This window comes from Octodon degus, unplaced genomic scaffold (genome assembly GCF_000260255.1).
Source record: "Octodon degus isolate 3935 unplaced genomic scaffold, OctDeg1.0 scaffold00007, whole genome shotgun sequence".
Lineage (NCBI taxonomy): Eukaryota > Metazoa > Chordata > Mammalia > Rodentia > Octodontidae > Octodon > Octodon degus.
The window spans coordinates 28543684-28562893 of record NW_004524583.1 but is presented as its reverse complement, the minus strand read 5'-3'; the positions used below and the strand labels follow the sequence as shown (position 1 = coordinate 28562893).

Genomic DNA, 19210 nt, shown 5'->3' with positions numbered 1-19210 from the left:
GTGTGTGGCCAGCTCAGCCCACCAGGGGGCGGGGCGGGCTGGCATGTGGTGCTGGGGGATTGAACCGCGGTCCCTGTGCTTTGCTAAGCTTGTTCCAAGTAGGTGCTTTAGACCACTGAGACATCTCACCAGCCCCATGGCATTAGTTCTTGTAGGAGCAGGAGCCCTACTGTGAATTGTACAGGAGAGGGATCTAGGTTGAGTGCTGCTAATAATAATCTAGTGTAATAATGAAGTATACAATGTAGTGACGAAATAAAGTGCACAATAAATATAACTTGCTAGAATCATCCTGAAACCCTCTCACTAGCATTTCTCCACCCACACCCAGCCTCGTACAAAATCACCTCCCATGAAGCTGGTTGCTGGTACCAAAAAGGTTGAGAAAAGATTGTTTTGTCTTCATTCTCCCCCAGCCAAGTAGAACAGGCTGTATGTATCCTCTGGATAGTGTGTTTTTTTGTTTTAAAAAAAAACAACCCAGTTCTTTAATAGTAATTGACTAGTAATACTTAGACACAGTAAAATCTGCCTAACCAATTTAGAGTCTAGATAATTCAGGCTAATTTGAATTGCCAGCGAAGAATGATTCTACATAAAAATTCTTTATGTATTTTGTTAGTACACAGTTCCTTTTCTCCTTCAGTATGTTAGTCTTATAAATCAAGGGTTAATATATTAAAAAATTGCTTGTAGATATACAAAATGTGAAATATTTCTATCACAAAGATTAATAGTGTGTCTGTTGAACAAAAACTTTGTCCTCAGGTTTCATTTTTACTTTCAGACTTGGGTCATTGCTGGTGTAGCTTGAATCAAGTATGTTCAGCATCTTAAAATGAGGTATAAATTAATTGAAAGACAAGTTAAATTTACTAAACTCAAGTTGATTATATTAACAATATAAGATACCTGTTCTTTTTTTCTTGGTGGCTAACAGATAAATAAGAATAGCTTAATTTGTTTTACTAAGTTCTGTTGAAATAGTTCTGATAAAGCCTTATATTCAATAAAGTCAGATATATTCAACTTATAAGCTTGTTTTCTAAGGTCTAAAATTATTTTTAAAATATTCCCATATATACATGTACATTTTTTTTCTAATACTGAAGATCAAATCCAGTGCCTCATTCATTCTGAATGCTCCAATATAGAGTTATATCCTAGTTCGTTTTTATTTTGAAACTTTTTAAATTATTTTATTGAGAAACAAATAGCAGTGAGACAGTTTCAAAATGGATTAGTAGGGCAGTTACAATAATTAATACATTGCATATTGTTGTCTTCGTAGTGGTTATTCATAGTAAAAGATGTAGAAATGATATCCTGTCCAAACACTATTTGTACATATCTTTCTTCTCATTGAATTAAGAGAAAGTAGCTGTATATCTGTCCTATTTTGTATATTCAGATACAAAATGGTCCTTCCTTTGTATCCCCTTTTTTTGTTTTTGTTAGAGATGGGTATTCCATTGCCATTTAGCTATTGTAGGTGTGTGAATTCAGCAAAATAATCCAATATAGTCCAGTAGTTCATAATAGTAGTGGGTTATCTGTAGGACTGGCAATGGCAGAAGTTGCCAACTTGGGCCTTTTACATCTCAGCTTATTAATAATGGCTTTACTTTTTATACCTCGTTGTTAAACTTTTCTGCTGGATGGTTAAGATCAAGATAAAGCAAGACCTATATAAGAAGAAATGTAACTTTTGTATCTGACAAGGTAGGTCAGTCAAATCCCCTCAGGATTTACCCTGAAACCCTGTACAGCAGTTTGTAGATCCTTTGTCAGTGTCAGCTGTGTGGATGAGTCACCCCTATTGCTTGACCAATTTGCTTGAGACAGTGTCTTGATAAATTGTCTCCTTAACCTCAAATTTGCAATCCTCCAGTCTCAGCTTTCAGAGTGGTTATAGGTGTGTGCTACCTCACCCAATGGAATTTGTTGTTTTTAACTATTACCTGTTTTAAAGACTTACTTGGCTTGCTTACTTTTCTTGTTGATGAGACAAAATATGTGACACCCAAAGTTAAAGAAAAGTTTATTGTAGCTTGCAGTTTGTTGGCTCCAAGGTATGGTAGCATGGCAGAGGGGCAGTTCATCACAGGCAGAAGGCAGAGAAGCAGTGAATAATTGCAACAAACAAGGACGGCACCCCTCTTTCTATCCCTTTTATTTTATCCAGGCTGCACAACTTAGGGCAGGTAGCACTCAGCCCAGGATGCGTCTTCTCATTATCTGCACTCAGAACTATGTCATATCAATTTAGTAATCACACATGCTTGATTCCAGTTTCACACACTCCAGATCTGACCACCTCTGAAAAGCCCCACCTATGACTGCATGAGGCTTTGGAGGGATATTTAGACAGAAGCCCTAACACTTACACGTTCAAAGTGCTGAAGTTAATTCACTGAATTTGCTTTACCTTAGTTATGTTCTTGGGTTTAATTATAACTATGTTAAAGATCTTGCTGTTTTCCACAACACGTGTGTGTGTGTGTGTGTGTGTGTGTGTGTGTGTGTGTGGTTAATACTGGGGATTGAACCCAGGGTATGTGCTCTGAGCTATATTCCCAGCTCATTTACTATGTTGACTCCTGCTAATTAGACTTGAATTCATTATCCTCCTCCCTTAGTTTCTCATAGTGCTAGAATTATAGGCCTAAAACACCATGCCAGTCTTATAAGGCACTTTTATGTGGTTTATGTACTTATAGGAATATCAGTATTAGAATCTGAAGATCAGAATCATCAAGATTTGAGATTTAATTTTATTAGAAACTTCCCCGTAGGTGAGGTTTGCAGTATTTATATGCCAGGCAGACAGAGATTAGTCAGATTATACATTTTTTCTTTCTGTACCTATTAGGTTAATCTAAAAGTAGAGCTGACACTATTGATGAAAAAGTCCTTTTTTCTCTTTATCCCTTGGGTAGAAAAAAACAATCTATCCAGCATTGCTTTAGCAGTGTAACTTGTTTCATACAGTAAGGAGTAGCTTGAAAAGGATTAAGAAAATAATTAATGCTTCATCTTAACATTTTTATTTTGGCTTTGTTGTGTTTCCATGTGCTTAATGTGTCCTACCACAATATGAGACTGCGCCACAGGAACACAGATGCTAGCAGTTACTCAGTGGTCTTCAACCTGTAAATCAAAGAGTGAATCACTTCCCTTTTTTTCCATCAGTACTGTAGTGAATATCCAGTGGGATGATGCACTTTATTTTCACATGTAATAGTATCAACTATGTAATAAAAGAGAAAACATGTTTAGAAATGTTAATAATATAAATGTTAATAAGTTATCCAAAGTGTACCTGGAGGTATAGCTCAGTGTTAGAGTGCACATGTAGCATGCACGAGGGTGTGCGTTTAATCACCAGTGCACACACTCATACCAAGGATGTCTGGGGAGAAACATCTTAATTCCTTTGCGTTAGGTTCTTTTTTTTTTTTTTTTTTTGCGGAACCGGGGACTGAACTCAGGCCCTTGCACTTGCCAGGGAAGTGCTTATTCCACTGAGCCATCTCCCCGGCCCATGTTAGGCTCCTTTTGGACATGATTTGAAAATGGAACAATGTGTAACAAACACCGTTGTCACTTTTCAGAGTGTATTTGAATTGTAGTTGACAGTAATAAAGTATGTGACTTTTGATTGATTTGTGGATAAGGTTAAATCTGAAATACCACTTAAGAGTGGCAGCTTTATGAAGTTAATTTGTATAAGACTGAATTGTTTCTTTTTCTTTTTGTCACCCCCTCACTTATGTTTTTATAGGTTCACATTAACAAGAGCACCATGGAGTTTTATGAGTCAACGTATTTTGTTGTCCTTATTCCTTCAGTAGTTATTACAGTAATTTTCCTCTTCTTCTGGCTTTTCATGAAAGAAACATTGTATGATGAAGTTCTTGCAAAGCACAAAAGAGAACAAAAGCTTGTTCCTACAAAAACAGATAAAAAGAAGGCAGAAAAGAAAAAGAATAAAAAGAAAGAAATCCAGAATGGGAACCTCCCTGAATCTGATTCTGAGAGTGTACCTCGAGACTTTAAATTGTCTGATAATTTGGCTGTAGAAGATGAGCAAGTCGTCCCTGTTCCATTGAATGTGGTTGAAACTTCAAGTAGTGTGAGGGAAAGAAAAAAGAAGGAAAAAAAACAAAAACCTTTACTTGAAGAGCAGATCATCAAAGAAAGTGATGTATCAAAGATTCCTGTCAAAAAAATAGAACCTGTCCCAGTTACAAAGCAACCCACCCCACCCTCTGAAGTAGCTGTTTCAAAGAAGAAACCAGGACAGAAGAAGTCTAAAAATGGAAGCGGTATTGTGATCTATTTAACTTTATTATATGGTATTTATGTTGAGTCTGAAACCAGGATCATTTTTTTGCTGTGTGTTTGCTTTCATTCACAGTGATTGCTAATGGAAACTAGTAATGGCTTCATGAATCAGCACTGTAAACTGTACATTATAAATATGGGAAAGACCTTCACTGAAAATTTATAAATCTGACTTTGGTTATTTTCCTAAAACCACCAAGGATTTATAGTTACTAGCAATGAGAAACTCCTCCATTTATTTGAATCAATATTTTTTATTGGTTGTGATAAGAATTAGTGAATAGATAAGGCTGTTTTTCACCCTTATTTAACTTTGCAAGTATTTATCATATCTTATCCTGGGCATTGTGCCTGATTCTAGGTTTGCAGAGGTGACTAGTGCATTTTCAGGGTACTCTATAGTTAGCTGTAGACACAGGAAAATAGGTCACGATAATTTTAAAAATTTAATATAATCTAGGTATGTCTAAACTATTATAGGAGTTCTGTGACAGGCCATTTAGACATCTAGTGCTACAAATTAAAATTTAAATTGATGCCAGCTCTATGTTTTTGGGTAGATAGGCAGAAGTAGGATGGAATATCAAAGGGAAAGAGGTTTATAGGGCTAGTATGTCCTCCATATTCATGATTCCATGTACTTGAGTACAACCATCTGTGGATTACAAATACTTACTAAAATTCTATCGCTGTTGAAAATGTATACTTTTCTTGCCATTATTTCATTTACGATATGGAATTACAACATTGTATACTATTGACATTATATTAAGTATTATGAATCCTGTAGAGATGACTTAAAGTAAAAGGAAGGATTTGTGAGGTTATATATAAGTACCACACCAGTTTGGGGTGGGGACAGGAACATCTGCAGATTTTGATGCAGGGAAGGGGTTCCGGAAAACTAATCCCCATGGATATCAGAAGATGACTAGGGTAGAGAGGACTTGAGATGTGGCAGGGATGTGGTATGTGACTGCAGACAGTTTCCTTTAAATGAAAGAACTCAACATTTGTCCATGTTAACTTAGTGTTGATTTGTTTATATTGGATTTACGATATATTTGCCAGCTGTAACCAAATATAGTACTAGAGAACTAGAGCATCAATGTTTTAAGGAGAGAGTATTTGTAAGCTAGTAGCAAAATATGAGTTATGTAGGAAATAGATATATTTACAAAAACTGAGTCTGGAAGAAATACAGAAGTCAGAGCCAACTCTTAATGTCTTAGGAGTAAGAGTCTTTAACAGAGGAAGCAGTGCCTAAGCTGAGTTCTTCAATACTGAATCTCTTCATGGGTGAGTCTCATTCCACACTGACAGAGTGTTGTACAGAAAGGCACAGAAGTAGAAGATGAGAGTATCACTGAGCCATAAAATAGGAGGTAGAGAGCAAAACAGAACAACTGTACTATCACAGGATCTGGGACTCTGTAGGTTAGTCATTGTTGAAGATTTTCAAGCACATTTGTTATATAGTTAGATTTATATTGTATTTAGGAAAGATTTCTTTGGCAGAACTTGTGAGAACAGATTTCATGAAGCAGTATTTGAAGTAGTCGGACTATCTTAAATGTTACTATTTAAGTTAAGTTGCAGGCCTAAATTATGTAGCAGGCCTAAATTATGACAGTGACAGAAGAACTGGAAAGTAAAGACGTATAGAAAATAACATAATTAAGCTTATGTTTCTTATCTCCTGGGAGGCTTAAGCGCCTGCCTGGCAAGCTCAAAGTCCTGAGTTTGCTCCTTGGTACCAAAAACAAAAAAACCTTAGATGAATGAGAGAAAGGAGAAGACATGGTAAGTCCTAATCTTCCAGGATCAAAGTCAGCTCAGGATGTACAGTGTACAAGCTGCAACCTGTGGGTTACATCGGCCCTTCCTCTTATATTTTATGGGCTATGAGCAGAGATTAATTTTTACGTTGTAAATGGCTGGTTAAAAAAATCAAAAGAATACTTTGAGAAATGTGAAATTGGGAATCAGACATGCTGTCCATTAAGTTTTGAACACAGCCTCTTACTTGTTTATCTATATCTGACTTTCACTTGCAATTACAGACTTACGTAGTTGTGATAAAAAGCATAAAGCAGGGGCCGGGGAGATGGCTCAGTAGGATAAACACTTGACTGGCAAACGCAAGGATCTGAGTTCAATCCCTGGTTCCGCAAAAAAAAAAAAAAATAAATAAATAAAATAAAGTAAAAAAAAAAAATAAATAAAAAGCATAAAGTATTTACTGTGTGGCCATGATAGAAAAAGTCTTCCAGCCAACCCTTGATTGGTACATGGTTGTTAGCATTATGATACAGAGCACTGGAGAGACTGAGTACAGTTGGAGGGAAGGCTTTCAATTTGTATTTCAGGTGCTTAGGCAAGCTCAGGGACCGGGGTTTGATTCCCACCACCACATGCCCCACTGGCCCTTCCCCCGGGGTGTGCTGAGCCAGCTGTGGTGGCGCACACCAGTAATCTGTAATCTCAGTGCTGGGGATGCTGAGAACAGGATTACTACAAGTCTGAGCTGTGTAGTGAGACCCTATACCAAATATAAATATATGTATGTATATATATTATATATAATGTTTATATATAATATATATATGGTTTAAAATATAAATTATATATAATATATATATTATATATAATGTTTATATATAATATATATATATACACACCATATATATTATATTTACATATAATATATGTATGGTATAAGGAGAGAATGGAGCTGGCAGCTTTTTTATTGTGGTAAAATACATATAGCATAAAATCTATTTTTAAGTGTATAGTTCTATGGCTAAGTAATTCACATTTTATATAATCACCACCAGGCATCCCCAGAATTTTCTTGCTCTATGTACATTAAACACAAACAGGAAATTCCATTTCCCTTTTCCAGTTTGAGGCAAATACCAGTCTATCTTTGACTCCAGTTACTCTGGGAACCTCATATAAGTAGAATTATACAATATTTGCCCATTTGTGACAGGTTTATTTCACTTAGCATAAAAGGGAGGAATTTGGAAGGTGAAAACCAACAAAATAAAATACTAGAGTAGTTTCAATAAAATTATGGAAAAAAAATACTACAGTAGTCAAATAAGGATTAACAGATAATATTTGTAATGTGTGGCATCTGGGACACCAGGCATCCAAGCTAATCCTTTTATAGAATCGAAGAAATAAAAATCAGATTGCAGTTAGTTGTCAAAATGATGGGTAGAAAAAGAAGTAAAGTTTATTCTTTTGTCATTGTAGAGGGAAGTGAGTGTGGGAAGTTGGGAATTACAGTGATGGAGAAGAGGCTTATTTTTTAAACTGATAGAGATTTTACTGTGCTAAGTAGGACTGGGAATGGCTCTGGAATGGGAGATAAAGGGGCAAGTACAGTGAAGAGCAGATGAAGTAGAGTAAGAAAGCTACAAGGCAAATTTACTGGTGATAAAACAATAAGATTTTAGTGGTAAAGCATTGTGGAAATTATTACTAATTGTATCTTTTCTGATGTGTTCAATGTTTGGTATGATGATTTTTAAATTTGCATTCATTAAAGATGACCAAGATAAAAAGGTGGAGACTCTGATTGGACCTTTGAAAAAGCAAGAAATATTACCCTCCCACCAAGAGACTAAACATGACAGTGGATCAGGAAAGAAGAAAATTTCATCAAAGAAGCAGAAGACAGAAAATGGTGATGTGCAGATAAATGTGTTTTATAAATGCTAATTCTAGAGATGTTAGAGGATAGTACCCTGGAGGTGTCATGTGCTTTTTAATTGCTAGCTTAATATGTGCTATAGCAACCATAATTCTAGTGTAAGTCAAAAATTTTCTTTAGCCTTGTGGCTTTGTGTTGTTTTGATAGAGTATAAATATGTAATGAAAAGATTTATCTGAAATTTTAAAAATGGCAATATTTCTTATTCTGATTGTTGCCTTTGAAAAAAAAGAGTAGCATATGAGCTCTATGAAGAAAAATGTTCAGATTAGGCCTGAAGACATTTGCTGCATTGCCCGTCATTTCCTATTATTTTGTAGACAGTTCACATGTGTGTATGTTAGAGCTTTATTATACTTTCAGAATTTTCCAGAGTATAAACTTTATGTAGGTTAAACACAGGCAGCTTCCAAATAATACAGGGTGTTAAATCAACTAGTACTAGAGAATAGTAAATTTGGAAAGGGAAAAAGTGAAATTCTATTTGTATTTTATGACTTTACTCATCAGATATGAGTGGAGTATTACCTGAATATATTTGATAAAGTTAAATGCAGTAAGTTTTAAACATAAGAATTACATGCGCACAAAAGGTTTTTATTTAAAGGAATATGCAGAAAATTCCTTCTGTGTGTAAAAGTTTGTATCATGTACTAGCAGATATCAGATAGAATCTCTTGAATTCTTTACTTTAAAATTAGGAACTATACAGCGAGGCTTCCTTCCATTTTTATTCTGGAAGTTTTGGCAGGTATAGTAAGATGTGTATGAAAATCAGCTGTAACTCGCAGATATGAGAAAACCTCTGCAAGGAACAATGGCTTTTTGTATTTTTTGTACTGTAACACATGGACTTAATTAAAAATTATCAATTACAATACAAATTTGGCAAGTATCAACATAGTTTCCTTAAGTACTAATGAAATATGACTAGCCTTTTGTGTTGAAGATTTATTTATTTATGTGTGTGTGTGTGTGTGTGTGTGTGGCCAGCTCAGCCCAACAGGGGGTGGGGCTGGCTGGCATGTGGTGCTGGGGGATTGAACCGCAGTCCCTGTGCTTTGCTAAGCTTGTTCTAAGTAGGTGCTTTAGACCACTGAGCCATCTTACCAGCCCACATAAAAGGATTTTAAAGAAATTTGCAGATACTGTTAGCGAAGCTGTACTGCCCTTTTGTGTTTTTATATTTTGTGTGTGTTTTTGAGATCGGGTCTGCCTGTGCACTTCACACCTCCTTTGAGCTCACTTTGTGGCCCAGGCTGATCTTGAACTTGTGATGGTCCTCCTGCCTAGCCTCTCATGCTGGGATTGCAGGCATGCACCACTACACCTGGCTTCTGCCCATTTTTTAGATGATTTAAATGATTTGCTATAAAATAGTAGTATTTAATTGTTCCTATTTGAATAAAAGTTTCTTACCTTGTTAAATGATAAGGTAGGAATTTTAAACCAGGGACTGGGGAGATGGCTCAGTGGAATAAGTGCTTCCCTGGCAAGCACAAGGGCCTGAGTTTAATCCCCGGTTCTGCAAAAAAATAAAAAATAAAAAAGGAATTTTAAACCAAGTTGAAATAATATTGGTGATTAGGAAATAACTGCATTTATCATTAAAGTGTGCTTCCTTGTTTAATTACTTTTTCAAAACCGCAAATAATTTGTGATTTTGTTGAACTTAAATTACAGTTTTGATAGAAGAACCCTTTATTCTTGGAAGTACTTCAGTTCCTTTGATGGATAATGCTAACTCACATCTTGTGGATAAGAGAGAAGTTATTGATCTGATTAAACCTGACCAAGTAGAAGGGATCCAGAAATCTGGGTCTAAAAAAATGAAGATTGAAACTGACAAAGGTAATATACAGAATGTCTTAATCTGTTTTATTATAAAAACATATTTTGAGTTCTGATTGAGTCACGTATACTTTGTACTTGTGGTAAAAGTTTTGGTAGTTTACTAATTCATCCTTAATTTTGTTGATTTGAACATTGGAATTTGACTTGCTCAACATCTTTTAGCTATTTTGCCAGTCTTTTCCCTGCTACTGTTAACTCCTGAGAGATTTTTAGGCTAACTCACAACTGCTGTTTTTTTTCTTTTTTTTTTTTTGGTGTTGGTGATGGATTTTTTTTTTTTTTTTAATTTAATTGTTAGGTAGTGCATTTTTAGGTTAGGTTCATAGCAAAATTGAGTAGAAAGTAAAGAGCTCTCATATTCCTCCTGCCCCACACATGTATACATGTGGCTAAAAAACTTACAGTGTAGTTGAAAGTGTGTTTTTCTTTTCTTTTTTTTTTGTGGAACTGGGGATTGAACTCAGGCCCTTGAGCTTGCCAGGGAAATGCCTATTCTACTGAGCCATCTCCCCAGCCCTTACAATGTAGTTGGAGTGTTAAAAACTCAATGCTATTTTGGTCTAATGGGTGACAGTTCTTTTAGCAGGGGGAATTTTCTGCCTAACAGAAATTTGGGAGACTTTTGGTAGGTAGATGAATATAGAAAGTTTAATTTGTGGTTTGCTTTCTTGTCAAGGTTGGATTTTCAAAACCTGCAATTAAAGAAGAGGTTTAAATTTGGCTCTTAGTTTCAGGGTATTCAGTCCATGGTCAGCTGGTGCCAAGGGGGAAACATGGCGGAAGGGCGTGGCCGAGCAGAGATGTTCAGTTCGTGGTAGCTGGGAAATGGGGCCTAAGAGTAGGGAGAAGGCCTAGATGCAGCCCGCACAGTCCTGCTTCCATACCATACCCAGAACACCGAGAAGTGTGCTTTGCTGAGCCCAGGACAGCTTCCTGGCCGATCAAGGGGATAATGTACCTTAACAATCACATCTGTATATATTTGTTCTTTGCAGAATCAGATGTCATTTCTATTTATCTTAAAGCTTATTTTCTCATCTTTGGAATTTGGTTTATGTGTGTCTCAGGGTTCTTAGAGTTAAAAGGATATTATGAATATATTCATTATAGATATAGCATAGATGCTTAAATGATATCCTTTTAAGAGATGAGGGCATATTGTTATTTAATGCTCTACAAACTTCTGGGTATTGTAATCCATAATAGAGATGATGTACATTGTTTTCCCTCTTGACAGAATCATTTGTTTTTTGAGCAGATGCATAAATATCTTCTCTTGATAATTTACTTTTTAGTCCATAAATTCTTTTTATTTTATTTTATTTTATTTTATTTATTTATTTATTTATTTATTATGTGTGTGTGTGTGTGTGTGTGTGTGTGTGGCCAGCTCAGCCCACCAGGGGGCGGGGCTGGCTGGCATGTGGTGCTGGGGGATTGAACCGTGGTCCCTGTGGTTTGCTAAGCTTGTTCCAAGTAGGTGCTTTAGACCACTGAGCCATCTCACCAGCCCAGTCCATAAATTCTTGATGTTTATTTTTTCTGAAGTTCCTAGTTGTGCTTTCTAAATGCCAACTCCTTCTCTTTTTTAATTAAGAAAATGCTGAAGTGAAATTTAAAGATTTTCTTCTGTCCTTGAAGACCATGATGTTTTCTGAAGATGAGGCCCATTGTGTTGTAGACCTACTGAAGGAAAAGTCTGGTGTGATGCAAGAGGTTTTAAAGAAGGTAAGCATATGTTTTTATTGTAGGCATACTTGTGAGCAGTAACTGTATCATCAAATAAGACTTCTACCAGAGCAATTAATTATTGTCTGCTCTTGTCCTTGATACTTAGACTAAGTAACCATGTCTAAAAGTTTTAGAGCTCTTGGTTCTGGAAAGCCATCTTTGTGGCTGGACTTAGGGCCCCTTAGCTCCCCAATAATTATAAATATGCCTTAGTATCTTTACTTTCGCTGTGGGTTGCACTGGGAGTGGTAGATTGGAATTAACTTGGTGGGATTCCAATAACGTATCTTTGGGATTACAAATATTAACTTCTTGGACTGAGACGAGAACCAGGAAGGGACTCCTACAATTGGTGCTCAACCTGGCCAGAATGCACCACCTTCTCAAAACAGCGACCGCTTACCAGAGTCACGTGCGGGCAATCCACCGGACCTTGCGTGACCAGTTTAGAGTATGTCATGGAGAATTCTCAGCCCAACAACAGCTACGGGCTGTGAGGCCAGAACTGACACTGCTCCAGCTTCTTCAAAACAAAGAAGGGGGACCTGTGGAGGACCACCTGAGCAGCTCTCCTTGGAGGAAGAGCGACTGTCTCCATTTTGACTGAGCCTGACTCTGTTTCCTCATACTGTTATGTCCAGAGCTGGCTAGGACTTCTGTTTATCCTTCAATTGGCCTGAAGTGGCCGGGGAGATGGCTCAGTACAATAAGCGCTTCCCTGGCAAGCTCAAGGGCCTGAGTTCAATCCCTGGTTCCACCAAAAAAAAAAAAAGCAATTGACCTGAAGCAGTGTATATTGGTCTAGCTGAGGTGCTGGTGATAGTCTTTGAAGGTGGCGTGTGTGTTTCCCTGGTAACCTACACCTGCTGCTCTTTAATGTGAGCTGGATTAAGACAGAAGGAAGAGCCAGTGCTCTGTGCCACCAGCTGGGATCGAGCCTCGAGAGAGAGGCTGTGACTTCCTGGGGCTTGAAAGACTACATCCAAGCTGAAGCACCAGACCCCCAAAACATGAAGATACTATCTGTATAGCATAAAGCAGATAACTTTCTCTGCATATTCTCTCTGCATATGGCAGAGGTTAAGTGTAGACCAACCACCTAGCTCAGCTCACAGTTACCTGTTTCCCACAGTTCTCGGTCATTCCTCCTCCAGACACTCCCCCTCAAGCCACTCCTCCACTGAATAAAACCAGGGTTTGGATTCCCAAGCTTGGAGAGGCTGATTTGCTGCTGCTCACAACTCCACCATCTTCCAAGAACCCTCAAATCCTCTGCACATATTTTCATCTTGCCCACCCTGTGAGTGAACTCCTGCAGGAAAGTGTAGATGGCAAGGCATCTGGAGGAATCAATCACCACTGAAGATGTGACCATCAGATTCACCCCAGATAAGTGGACTCTGCTGGACACAGCACAGAGAAAGCCGTACAGAGCTGTGATGCTGGAAACCATCAGCAACCTGGAGTCTGGAAAAAAAGAACATACATGATGTAGAGGTAAAGATTACCACTGGACATAATGAAAATGAATAAAACACACACCATCAAGCCCAGGAAAAATGCACAGGGTGAAGAGATAGATTTTGAAGGCAGTCTGTGTAGGAAATCCTTCAAACATCAGTCTGCATTCCGAAGACACAAGACAACTAAATCTGAGATGAATTCTGTGTATCGGGAGCAAACTTCAATCAGTCTTCTAAATTTTATCAGCACAACAGAACACATACCAGTGAAACAGTTTTCAAATGTCATCAATGTGGGAAAATGTACAAGTGTTTAGATAAGCTAAAAATTCACATGAGATTATACACAGCAGAGAATCCATATGAGTGCTTTGTATATGGGAAGGAATTCATGAAGCAATGTGAACTTAGAAGGCATGAAAGGATACACACAGGAGAGAGGCTATAGGAATGTTGTGTGTAGACAAACTTTTGCTCAATTTAGTACCCTTAAAATTCATATGAGAATACACACAGGAGAAAAACCATATGAATGCCATCTATGTGGGAAGGTCTTCACTCAAATATCTAACCTTACTATGCATGAGAGAACACACACAGGAGAGAAAGCATATGAATGTAATGTGTGTCAGAAAGCTTTCACTCATTTCAGTAACCTGAAAATTCGTATGAGAATACACACAGGAGAAAAACCATATGGATGCCATGTATGTGAGAAGGCCTTCTCTCAGTCATCTAACCTTACTATACATGAGAGAACACACACAGGAGAGAAAGCATTCGAATGTAATGTGTGTCGAAAAGCATTTATTCAACCTAAAAGCCTTAAAATACATAAGAGAACACACACAGAGAAACCATATGAATGTAATGTGTGTAGAAAAGCTTTTGCTCACTGTAGTAACCTTAAAATTCACATGAGAACACACACAGGAGAAAAGCCATATCAATGTAGCATGTGTCAGAAAGCTTTTTACTCATTGCAAAAACCTGACAATTCATAAGAGAACACACACCAGAGAAACACGATATGGATACCATATATGTGGGAAGGCCTTCACTCAGTCATCTCACCTAGCTAAACATGAGACAATACACATGAGAGAAAACATATTGATGTCACATGTGGAACAGACTGCCATGTACTCAATCACCTTGTACATGTGTGAACACACAGAGGAGAGGAATCATACGACTGCCACGGGTGTGAGGAAGCTTTCACACTATTGTCTTCAAGAAGTACACTTGAGAAAGTACATATAAGATAAAATGTATATGAAGGTAATTGCTTTAAAATTGTTTTAGTTAGGAAATAAATGCTCCACACAGAGAGAAGGCTCAGAGCAAACACATTTTACTGAATTTATTTTTATCCAAAAGTCAACAGACAATGTTCAACAATAAATGCTTATAAACACACACACAAGAATAAATAAAAGTTTTAGAATGCCTTCAGAAGTATTTCATATATTCATACTAATTAATATGTGCTGACCTAGGCTGTTTTTGAATCATCTGATGCTTTGACAAAAGCCAGTTGCTTAATATAGGATAATTATTTTTATGGCTTGCAAGTCATTTGGAATTTGACTAAGCTATACACTTGGTCTGACTACAAGTTTTAAAGTCAAGGTCAGTTATTTTGGGTAGCATATATGGAATGTTCTAGACCATGTCTGCTTGAGTATATGTGATATTCCCTTTAACCACTTACTAGCCCAAATAATTAAATATCGGATGGCCAATACTGCATATTTTCCTTCAATTTTATAGCATAATAGGAAATATAAAAACAACAAATTGTGTCATATTTATTTGATAATTCTTGTGGGTATTATATATCTAAAGCATTCAACACCTACCATAGCGATGTTTGGGGATAATCAGTATGTAAAAAATGTTAAGTGGTTAAAAACAAAGATTTGGATGGCAGGTCTTTAAGACTGGTAAAAAGTTTGTAAAAGTAAAAAAAAAACAAAACTCAAAACAGAAAATGTTCATTGAGTTAATGTTATTCTTATGAGTAATAATGTCATACTATGTCATATTGGAAAAAATGAGTTTTAAAATTTTGCCTTAGTAAGATGACATTGACCCTGATATTCAATATTATGATAGATAACTGTCCTTATTCTGAAAAAACGCTGTGTACACACAGGTACCCCACCTATTCACTTAGCTACTTTAGTGGTTTAATTTTTCTAAGTAAAGGCTACTCTTCTCTGAGTCATTGTCTCTTTCTTGGTGGCCTGCAGTAGTCTCCAAATTGATGTTTTTCTTTTCCTCTTAGTTATCTATTCTGTTTTCCCCACTTAACTGCAAGGTAACCTTTAAAAGATGAATAAGATTATTGAGTTTTAAAAACTCTATTTAGGGGCTGGGGAGATGGCTCAGTGGAATAAGTGCTTCCCTGGCAAGCACAAGGATCTGAGTTCAATCCCCGGTTCCGCCAAAAACAAAACAAAAAAACTCTATTTGGGTTTTTTCGTCATACTTAGTGCATAATCTCAGTTCCTTAACAGGTTTCTGACTACTACTCTCTACGGCTTCATCTAATGAAATTTTCCCTTTACTACATTTCACCCATACTAGTTTTTGTCTGCTTCTAGCTACCAAACTTGTTTTTTTTGTTTTGTTTTGTTTTGTTTCCTCGCTTACCCAGTTTTTTTCCCCTATGCCTAATTCCTCTTTCCTTGATTGTTATTTTCTCATATAAGCCTAACCTGAAATTTAATAGTGTAAATTCTCTACCCTGTTACTTTCATGCGTAACTCTGGACCTTTTTTTTTTTTTTTTTTTTTTTTCCATAATATTGACTATAGCAGTGTAAGTCTGTTCATACATCCATGTCTCTTCTTGACAGTAAATTTTACAGTACAGTGTGCTGGCTAGACTGTCTCACTCACTGTGTTGCTAGCAATGGCTTAGCGTGGCGAGGAGTTCCAGGACAAGCAAGAAATGTAACTGTGATTTTGAATACAAAGTCAGATGGTTCTGTTGTAAGGACTTCCGTGACAATCTTAAAGAGTTTGTCTTTGTTTCACTCTACTATAATTGGTGAATACCTTCCTAAAGAGTCTTCAAGTTGCTTGGGAGCACTGGGAAAAGCTCACAGGGGAAAGCCTCCAGGTGGAATCACTGCATTCGCTACCACTCAGCTGTTGTGCCTGAGGTCGTTGCTGGTAGCTTATGTATGAGAGTGAGGATAATTATTTTGTTATCTGAGAAAGCTTTGAACTCCAAAGCCTGGATGGCAAATCAGATTGCCCTTGATTTCTATTTTAGATAGGCCTACAAAGAAGGTATAGGACAGGTGTTTTGGAAATGTTCACATCAGGGCCTGGGAGATGGCTTAGTAGAATAAGCGCTTCCCTGGCAAGGGTCTGAGTTCAATCCCCTTTGCCACAAATAAATAAATAAAATTAAATTAAGGTGATAATTTTATTAGAATTTTTGTCTGTCTCTGATAACCTTTTCCTTTTGTGTTTCTTCACTTGACGTTTGTACCGCTTTCCTTTTTAAAATACATGGTATAGACCCTGCTTTTGTATGTATGTATGTATTTGCTACAGGGTCTCACTATGCAGCTCAGACTTGTAATGATCCTCCTCTAGAACTTCTAGGGTTTGGGGATTTTTTGGGTATTTTTAGGGAAGGGTCTTACTTCTAGATTGAACTCATAGTGATCTGCCTGTTTATAGCCTCCCAAGTGCTGGGATTACAGGTGTGTACCACCACGCCCAGTCTCAATTGTCATCTCAGCACACCACAGTGGGCCTGGTGATCAAACTCCCAGCCCCTGTGCCTGCTGGCAGGCACTTTAATCCACTGAGCTAAACCTTAAGGTTTAATAGCAGAAAAGACCACAAAAGTAATGCAGAGTAAATACTGGCATTCAGTCACGCTGAACGCTGGTATGCCCAGTCTATGGCAGGCTCAGTGTGCCCGGAGGCAGGGCCAGCATGGCCTGTGCTGCAGGGGATCGAATCCTGGTCCCTGTGCTTGCCTAAGCAGGCACTTAGTCTGCTGAGCTATCTAACCAGCCTCCTTGTTTTATTTTGTTTACTAGCACTCCTCTCCCGAGAGAGATTTGCCTTCTGGATTATCTCTGTGTTGGAGGTTGGCAATAGTGAACAAACAGCTAAAGGGCCGGCCAAATAACTCAGCACATTAAAGTGCCTGCAAGCAGGTGCAGGGGCTAGGGGTTTGATCCCCAGGCCTGCCGTGCCAGCTCCACCCCTGGGGCCTGCTGAGACGGCAGTTGAGCCTGGGCATGGTGGTGTGTGCCTGTAATCCCAGCACTTGGGAAGCTGTAAACAGGAGAATCACTACGAGTCTGATCTAGTAGTGAGACCCTGAACACCCTGTAGACCCTTTTCTAAAATATATATATTAAAAAAAACCAGCAAAAAGCTAGTGCTCCCCTGTATTGTCCTGGAGCTGAGAGCATGAATGTGTGCTTCTGGCCCTTACTTCTTCCCTTGAAACAGGGGGCCTTAGTACAGGAGGCGTATTTGCTCACTTGCTAGCCACTCACTGTGAATACAATTTTTGATTTTTTTTTCTTTCTCCTTCCAAGGTTTCCTGCTCAAAAAGTTCTGCCTTAAAACCCTGCACTTATTTCTCATGTCAGATGGGGGCTGTTTGGTTTTCCCTTTCAGCTTGCCTGTTAAATTTAGAGAACTCCTATATGCATCTGTTGCTTCTCCTCTGACCTGGGCATATTGGCCATGTGACTGAATGCTGGTATTTACTCTGCTTTACTTTTGTGGTCTTTCCTGGTATTATACCTTGAGGTTAAAGAGCACTGTTTTGGTGGTGGTAAATTGCCTTTTGGTTTCATATTGTTTCTTTTGATCTGGAATGAGAAATCACTGTTTTTACTCTGGGTTTAAAACTAGAAGTTCTAAAATAAAAATAAAATTAGAAGTTCTGTAATTTGCAAAAATCTACTTCTTGATTTTTCTGCTGTTGGAAATTTGAGACTGCATAATGTTATAGTGACTTTTCTGACTGTCTTCGCTGACCAGTTTTTGGCAGTCATTGGCCAAAAATACAAAGCTGTATTTTACAGAGCTGTGCACTGGGCCAAAAATACTTGATGGCAAATACTTCATTCTCATAAGCTCATGTTACGTCTTTCTAAGTCTGTATTAATTTTATAATTGTAGTCAAATAAAGGAGAATTGACTGCGCTTCTGCATCAGCTTCAGGAGAAGGACAAGCTGCTTACTGTTGTGAAGGAAGATGCTGCTGCTACGAAAGAGCGGTGTAAGCAGTTAACCCAGGTGAATTACCCTCATGTTCAAGGGATGTGCCCCAAATTAGAATCCGTGAAAGGTTTAAAAATAATCGATATGCCCCCAATGCATTACTTGTATAATAAATTTACCCAACAAAACCAGTGCTTAGCATTTTTGGAGGGAGGTGTCTCACTCTCTCATATTACAATCACAGTGGAGTTATGAATTTAAAGTAATAATGCATATTAGTTATCCTATTTTTAGGATTACAAGAGGATTTTTGTAGAAGCTGAGTATTATGGCATAGTTCTGTAATCCCAGTACTTTTGAGGCAAAGCAAGAAGATGCAGAATTCTGAGCCAGCTTGGGGTACGTAGTAAATTCAAGGTTATCTTGGAACTTGGCAAGATGCTGTCTTAAAAAAACAATAAAAGCAAAAACAGAAGCATTTGGAGCTTCTGTGGTGAATATTTATAATTTTTAATCAAGTTTTTAAAACTACAGAAATTTTAGAGGAAAAGTAAGCCTATGTGAAACATATAAAACAAGAGAAGAAAACTGAAACTAGAAAATGTGATCTCCTTTTTGAAGCGCTTATTTCTTCTTTTAAGGAATAAGCGCAGGAGAGCATATGGGGTTCTCCCTCCCCTACCTAGCTGTGAGGAGATAGCAAGGACAAAAGCTGTTGTCTGATAGAGATCCTTTATGTGATCGCAGGTAAATTTTAAAAAGTCAGTAGGAACGCCTGGTAAGATTAGTCAGCATTCTTACAAATATGTTTCCATACAATTATAAATTTAGTGTAATTTTTTTTGTGACTATCATGTTTTGACTGTATTTATTTATTT

General features: G+C 37.5%; 1 protein-coding gene across 1 annotated transcript in view; it reads left to right on the top strand.

The window, feature by feature from the left end:
• The first annotated feature begins 3784 nt into the window (after positions 1–3784).
• Ktn1 (kinectin 1) overlaps positions 3785–19210 on the top strand; it is a 114447-nt gene continuing 99021 nt past the window's right edge. The window contains exons 1-5 of the mRNA XM_023701724.1: positions 3785–4328; positions 7907–8044; positions 9755–9922; positions 11523–11653; positions 18291–18407. Of these exons, the coding sequence (XP_023557492.1) occupies positions 3806–4328; positions 7907–8044; positions 9755–9922; positions 11523–11653; positions 18291–18407 (1077 nt within the window). The 5' untranslated portion in view covers positions 3785–3805. The remainder of the gene's footprint in view (positions 4329–7906; positions 8045–9754; positions 9923–11522; positions 11654–18290; positions 18408–19210) is intronic.